At 38.9% G+C, this 7,945-nt stretch overlaps 1 protein-coding gene across 1 annotated transcript in view; it reads right to left on the minus strand.

Moving 5' to 3' along the window:
* Positions 1–7,945, minus strand: part of ctnna2 (catenin (cadherin-associated protein), alpha 2) — a 387,665-nt gene that overhangs the window by 68,847 nt on the left and 310,873 nt on the right. Inside the window, exon 9 of the mRNA XM_020602097.1 lies at positions 7,810–7,945. This exon is cut by the window's right edge and continues 5 nt beyond it. Within this exon, the coding sequence (XP_020457753.1) occupies positions 7,810–7,945 (136 nt within the window). The remainder of the gene's footprint in view (positions 1–7,809) is intronic.

A 7,945-nucleotide genomic window follows, 5' to 3' on the forward strand; every position in this document is an offset into this window, starting at 1 on the left:
TGACTGCTAAAGGGGGAATGCTTTTGATGTCTACAAGTTTCTCAAATCTTCAGCACTCACAACTGAATCTTTTTGGCCTGGATAGGTTTTCTCCTACACCTCCCTACAACATGGCAATTTCAATCTTAACAGAACACCGATGAGGCCAATGCTGCTTATTGGTATATACTTGGTTGAAAAGTAGTATCTTGCCTTTGGCAGTGAAGGCGAGAAGGTGGCCTTACTGAAGATGAACATTTATGTTATCTTGGTTACTGTTATTACAATTATTTTTCAATACATTTTATTCAAAAATATTTTCTCTAAATATACAGCCAGTCTGGAATTAAACGAGTTTTGTACATATATTCTTGAGTCACTGAAGTTGCATATTTTGTATACGTATTTTCCATAATATACTGCATATCATCTATACAGAGTTGTCAAACCTCTCTTTATTAGGTCATATTGCCTTTCAGCAAGTGGTTTCCATTTAAATCAAGGTAGACTAATTTCACTGCAACTAAGCTGCATATCATATCTTATCTTCCTGTGCTTCAACTCATTGTACCAGCAACGGTAAATGAACTTATACAGTAGTATATAATTGTACTTGTACTATACTTTTCTATGCATTGAAGCACACTCAAAGTGGTTTCACACTATTTGCCCATTCATCCATTCGTGGAGCAACTTGGGGTTCAGTGCCCTGCTCAAGGATACTTTGACAGGTGGGCTGGAGAAGCCAGGAATCAAACTATCAACCCCCTGGTTAGGAGCCACAGTAATGTGAGGAATTCCTTGTTTGAAAATGCAAGTAAAAAAAGGGTAAGGGGAATACGGTGAAGGGTAAACTGCTAGGGAGCATACGACATCCTAAAGCTCCTCCACCACTTCCCTTGCTATTTTAAAGACAACTGCATCTATCTTTGTGGTGCAGACCGCATGCTATCACTAACTAAGACTTCTTTTTAAATCAGATGCTGGTCAGTCACTTTAGTGAGTTCATGTACACCCAGCTCAGTGCAGTGTTATCATATTTCCACTGTTTTGGTTTAGCTTCTTCCAGACTGCGATGCCCTTGGTAGCTAAAGTTTTCTGTGCTGCTCTGGCCTCACATTTTGAAACCTTCTGATGCCAAGTGATTATCTAAGGTTAATGATACAGTTATTTTAATGATACAGGACTGAAAACAAAATTAGTCTAATTACTATAGTTTATCAGTTTAGTATGCAATTAAATATGAACAATCCTGGACCAGGTCAATCATTAAACATGACTGTCTCCATTTTTCATCCATTTTAATCAGATCTTACAGCCCATATTACAGAAGCACTTTACTGAACTTGGAAAATGTCCTCTCACCACCAAAGCAGTCTCTTGAGGTATCAGCATGGCACCTGGTCTTTGGGGATGTCAGGGACTCGCTTGACCTGAATTTCTGACCAAGGACACTCTTGGCCAGTTTAGTTCAATCACCAGTAAGCCTTGAGACGATTGTTTCATTTTGTAGTTATGGAGTGTGCTTTTTTTAATTTTAACTCCCTAGAATTCTGTCTCTAAATTCTAATGAATGGAACTGACTGTACACTTTCTTTTCTGACATGAACTGCAATATGTAAAACTTAGATTTGTGCCTCTGTTTGATGGGCAGAAAAGTGGTGAGAGGCATAAAGAACAAGCAGCAGGAAAAAAAAAAACCCACAAAATGTATTGTGTCAAAATTGGAGTTTTTCTTTCATGATAAACATCAACTCCCATCTCCACTCAATTGCCCTAAAACCTTTATAAAGTAACTGTTAAATAAAATGCAACCCCAGTGGGAAAATGCCGTCAGCAAAATGACAGTGGCTCATTCTGAATAATTATAAATAACTGTATTTACAAGATGTTTTATAACATTCAATTGGGATCCATGCATTGTTACTTATGTTGATATTATTCCTGTAGAAATTTCATAATGGCTCATTTCTTTTGTCAAACGTCTACTTTAACATTATGGACAATTGATCAGTGAGAAGAGATTATGGTTTAACCCATTTCATTCACTCTTTGTTTGTGTATTATGTACAAGTGGCTGTACCCCATACCATGGTATGGTCAATAAGCTAAAATAAATAAAAGTGCATAAAATCAGTGGATTAAATGCTTTATGAAGGCAATGTTCACGGATTTGTACTCACATACCGGCTTGGCTGCAAGAATCCACATTATATAAATCTGCTGTAGTGAGACAATGTTTGACCATGTCACATTTTTATAAATTCACCTAAAAATCACTCAGAAGGAAGAATATCCAAGATGGACTCGGTGGGATGCAACGTATCTATTTATGTGCTTCTGTAGTTATATTTTCTAAAAGGCAGATTTCCTCTGAGGCTAAAAACTGTGTACTGTATCAAAAGAGAGGACTGATGTTGGCCTAAAGGTTTGGGTCATCACAAAATGACGCGTTTCAACAGCGATACATCCACTTCCCGGTTGACTGTCCAGTAAATGCTGTGACCCTCAGAATAATATTTACTGCTGCAGTCCGTCTCATGTCGCTGAGCCCTGAAGGCCAATTCAGCATTGGCTACATTCAAGTCTGTATTGATTATGCATAATCACTGAAGGAATGTCTTTCCCCTTGACTCGACTCATATCCAAAGTAAGGTCACTGCTGCAAATCCAAAGCTAATGAACTGATGAAGGTAAAGTGAACAGCTCAACTTATTGTTGTATGGATAAAGCTCTATAACCACATATACTAGGTACTGTACTCTTTAGTACAACATTTGTTGTAACTCAACGGTGCTTTTACAGCACAGGTCTGTGGATTAAGCTGCATTATTTGAGTTAAGATTATAACCCAATCATTACTAATGAGTAATTGATGTATCTAGAAAACAGAGTGATTAGGATAAGGGCAAGTAAAGCCCACAAGGGATTCACAAAAGATTCATGTAAATGTAAATACAAAAGCACTACAAGGGGGGGCTAATCATAATCAAAACAACATGCAAAGACAATATGCATTATAGCTTGGAAAGAACAATAATATGAGTCAAGCAACCCAATAAAAGTCCACATAAACACATGTACAATAAAGACTTGTCTACCCATTAAGAAGTTTCGCTCTTGTGTGTAGAAAGCTGGCACTCTTAGATATAATACAGACAAAGAAGTGTCCTTCATAACACCAAGATCAGAAGAAAATCTTCTTAGGACAATAAAATAGTGATGGAGCATAACGTCCTTTAGATGTGCAATTGCTGGCACATATACATTCTCTCTGCAGTAGCAATAAAAAAATGACCCAAGGTAGCTTTAAACGATTGGATATTTATCCTGTGTTTGATTTAACAAGAACATATTAGTTTGGGCAGCACTAATTTAACAGCTTGGGATGCAGCATCAATGAAAGAGGAACATACAGGAAAATAAAAAATGAATAATGGTGCTTGTACATCTGTACTGAATGGTGTTAAACTGGAAATAAATAAGATAACAAATAAATGTATACAGCCATAGAAATACTGCATGGAGGGAAAGGGAGTAGAGGCTAATAAAAAATTTGTAAAGCTCTAGCATGACTGATATAATACAAAAATATAATTTGGGAATTACTGAGAATATGGCCAGTTCACTGTTATAAATTTCACAGTTCTATTTAAGCCAGTGATATACTCTACTTAATAATTAGTGGTTTCCTGTAGCTGGTTAGGATGGTGTAATGATACGATGTGAGTAGCAGAGCCCTTGTGGTGAACTTGGTTCTTCACTGAGGTGACCAGAAAAAAATGGTAGAGAAAACAGAGATGCAGTATACTGTGGAGCCAAATGGAACAAAATTCAATGGAAAAAAGCAAACATCATGAAGGATACGTTTTACTTTGATACTGCTGATCATGTCCAAACACCAGGCTAATGGCTCAAGACAGCTCCTGCTGCAGTGACACTGATCAGGATGTTAATTAACCTAATATATCAGAGGACTGTGATGGTGGCAGTGATGATGACTGTGTCTGTGACAGCACGAATAATGATGATGACAGCAATGGCATTTATTGATTTATGTGCCAAGTATAAAAGATAGCCCGAGGTGTGTTAGCCATTAAGCTAGCAAGGACTTATAATGTACATGCTGACCCTGACAAAAGGGTAACATTTTGTACTCTACCTTAGAACTTGTCCTCTATAGGTATTTGGTATGATATACTATACCTGTTCTTCAGACTATACTGGGACAGAGAATATACATATTTTGGATATTAAAGAGAAAGATTATTAAGTATTCATTTGTAATATGTAGTAAGTCAGCTTTTACGTGAAACATGCAAATACACAGCTAAAACAATGTTACAACCTGGTGAAATCCTCATCTGCAGTTAATAATTCTCAGTTCTATCTACAATGCTGCCACCTCTGTACGGATCAAAATAACATTCAACAGGCAAACATCAATCTACAGTAAACCATACAACACTCTAACGAGCTGATTCCCTGCTACTGTAACAGTGATTCTAGAAGCTTGTTTAATATAGTTATTTAAAATAATTTAATTCTTAATGTATGACAGTTCATTTCATGTCCAACCAGTGATTAGTCATTTACATCACTTGGCCAAAATAACACTATAACGTTCACAATAACAGCTGGTAATCTCTAAAAGGACTCTACTGACGAAGCACCTCACAACTGTGAGCAAAGTGAAATGAATATGCATGTGCTGCTGAGGAAGGTTACAGGATGATCAACATGTGCCTCGCTAAAGGGCAGGGACAGAAACATGACTCAGTCTTCATTGACTCAGGGACCAGCACGCACTTATTTCTGGGCTCCACCTTGGACACCAATAAGTCTTCATTGACTCAGGGACCAGCATGCACTTATTTCTGGGCTCCACCTTGGACAACAGATATAGAGTGAAAATGCTTGTTGTATCTGAAACATGCATCACCCTCTTAAAGGCCTGTATTGGCTAAAGAAAGGATGTCTGTTTACTCCAAACTGTATAAACACACTGATCTTTTGTCAATACGCCATGCTGCCAGCCCAAATGACTGCAAACCATCATGATGCTGGTGAGTCAGGGAAGCGTGAGGGGATCGAAGAGATGCTCCTTCATGTCTGCTAGCTCTGACTGACAGTGAGACTGTCTCCATACTGCCACAGCACTGTCACAACCTGGCTCAGTGAATGTGACAAGGAGGGAGTAAACGCAAAGGTTAAAATTAAACAGGCTGGAATTTATTAAAACTAACAGCAACGCAAAGGAGAAGAAGGTAACCCTGGATAGATGTCAGCTGTCAGGGCCAGCTTTTATAGCCCAGAGGGCCCAGGTGAAGTAAATTGGCCAACAACCCTCCAGCACCAGCCAATCCTGCTGAGGCTCACCAGGTGGATCTCCAAGACAGTGGGAGGAATGTCACAACACCTTAAAACTCGTATTTTCAAAGATTCTCACTCTCAGGTTGGCTATCTGATACATGTCCTGAATGGACAGGGTGCTAGTAACAACTCCATAAATATGTTTTATAGCCCCAAACAATACTATCCTGCTTCTGTGCTCCATGTAGAATGTCTGTTTTTCTACAATGTTTACAAACAACAAATATGATTTCATTTTTCTTGCCACATATGTAACATTGCTCTATTTGCTACTACATAAATGGCATCACTGTGAAAACAGCTGAGATACTGCACCTAGTAAAATGAACATATACTGACTGTATGTGCAAATGATGAAAAGAGACGAGTTTCATCTAAGTTATTTTTTTATGAAAACTGGTAAATTCCCTCACAGTACTGACTTTTTACTCATAAATATACATACCATGGCACAAATGAGATACATTTTCTGGACCGAATCAACTGCAACGAAGCCACAGACTGCATACAGACGAGGCTATTCAAGCTCTGGCAGGCCACACTGTACAATGTGTCATCAAAACAGTGTCATGATCTGCAGCAACAGGAGAAATACTGACAGCACATTATTGGTGTTCATCAGATGTACAAAGTAAAATGGCTAAAAGTTTTTCTTCTGGTTGACCTCAAATTTACTGGAGTTGTCAATGAACACACCTGGTCCAGGGTTCTGTTTAAACATCCAGTGTGAGCCCTCACGTCGTGTCCGACAGAGTGAGCATACAGTGAGAGCAGCGAAGCCGCAGATTCTGGTTGTGCTGATTTAATCGTATATTGTGAGGTAACACATCGTATATGATCAATAAAGGTTGTCCAGTGTCTGCTCGGTTTTCTAAGTAAAAGCATTAAACTTTTAAATGAGTCAAACTCCTAATTTTATAGCATCTACTCAACCTGCTGCAAACCAAGCCAGAAGTATCAACACTGAAAAAGTGTGTAAACAAAGACCCTCAATGACTACATTCACACTGCAGGTCTTAACGCTCAGATCGGATATTTTGCCGAAATCCGATTTTTTGCGCTGTTGTTCACAGTGTCATTTAAATGCGACTGCCATCTGTCTCATGTGTGAACGGTCTACGGCCCTGAGATGACCCGCATGTGCAGAAGAGGACGTGACGTCAGACGCAGCGTACTGTGTTTGCAAAAATAAAAATGGATGCGGCTCGTGATAGCATGTGCGTAGCGATGTACCAGTTAATGTGCAATCGAAATAAAGAAATAACAATAAGAAGAATATCAAGAAGAAGGAGAGCACAAATATTGCTTATGGCCTCGCCTGCTCCAGTGCTGAACAGTGACGTCTGTCGCATTTCAGTGACATAAAAATCGCATGAAATGCGGCCTGGCCGTTCAGACTGAAGTCGCATTGCAAAACATCGGATATGTATCCGATTTAGGACCACATATGAAAGTGGCCTGGGCTGGATTTGAAAAAATCGGATTTGTGCTGTTCACACTGTCATAAGGAAATCGGATATGGGTCACATTTGGGCAAAAAGATCAGATTTGAGCCACTTCAGCCTGCAGTGTGAACGTGGCCAATGTCTCTGGTCTCACACAGGTAAATAATAACTACATGTCATTACATATACTGTAGGTGTAAAAGCTTTGATTCCAGATGCTATGATCACTGCATCATCATTTGTTAATGTTTCTGACAGACATTTCAGATTCACAAAAACAGCATCACTGTCACATGCTGTACATGCACACAGTGTACTGTATGTACGTGCTTGAATCAGCAAGTCAAAGTAAAATGTTATTGAAGGACTCTTTAAATTAGATGTTAAAATTTAGAAATAGAGTTGAGCTGTGTTTGGCTTTTTTGCATTACCACAATGTAGGACAGGGATAAAAAGAACACAACAAAGCAGCAACATTACTCAGAGCGGTTGAGCTCTGCATGTCAAGCTGCATGCCAAGCATGGTATTTCAAACCTAAAGACAAGGATGGTTGAAGCTTCAAGATGTGGCTTGAAGCTGTTGTGGTTCCAGTGACAAATATCTGCATGTTTAAAAACAAGATGTACCTTGATTCTGCTAAGTTACCACATTGCAAATTATTTAACATTTCTCCACTGTCATGGAGAAAAGCTATTTCTATGTCATTCAGCTAGTGGAAGCAAGAATGTGCATACAAGCTTGCTACAGAACTCTAGAGAAATTATGTGTCTTTTGTTAATATTACTATTTTCTCTCTTCCTGTTTAATTAACAAGGATTATACTGTTCAGAAAGAGTAAAGCATCTGTCTGTTGGTTGAAATCTTAATTCTAGGCACCGCTATGATGACCTGACCTGTGTTGCTCATACATTTGTGCACAACTTCCACATAACAGTTTCAATTTCTGACCTGGTGAATAAAAATAGATATATGTGCATATATGCATGTCCCCGTGTTTAATTCATGACTGACCTCCACCAGCTTGTTGGCATGTTCACGGAACACCTGGGCATACTCCTTGACTTCCTTCTCATTACCGCTCTTGGCCGCTTCAATGAGCACTAACAGAGGGACGTTGGTCTCCAGGAAAGAGTCTGAGATGTGGTCA

The sequence above is a fragment of the Monopterus albus genome, unplaced genomic scaffold (assembly GCF_001952655.1).
Source record: "Monopterus albus unplaced genomic scaffold, M_albus_1.0 scaffold54.1, whole genome shotgun sequence".
In the NCBI taxonomy this organism is placed as follows: Eukaryota; Metazoa; Chordata; class Actinopteri; order Synbranchiformes; family Synbranchidae; genus Monopterus; species Monopterus albus.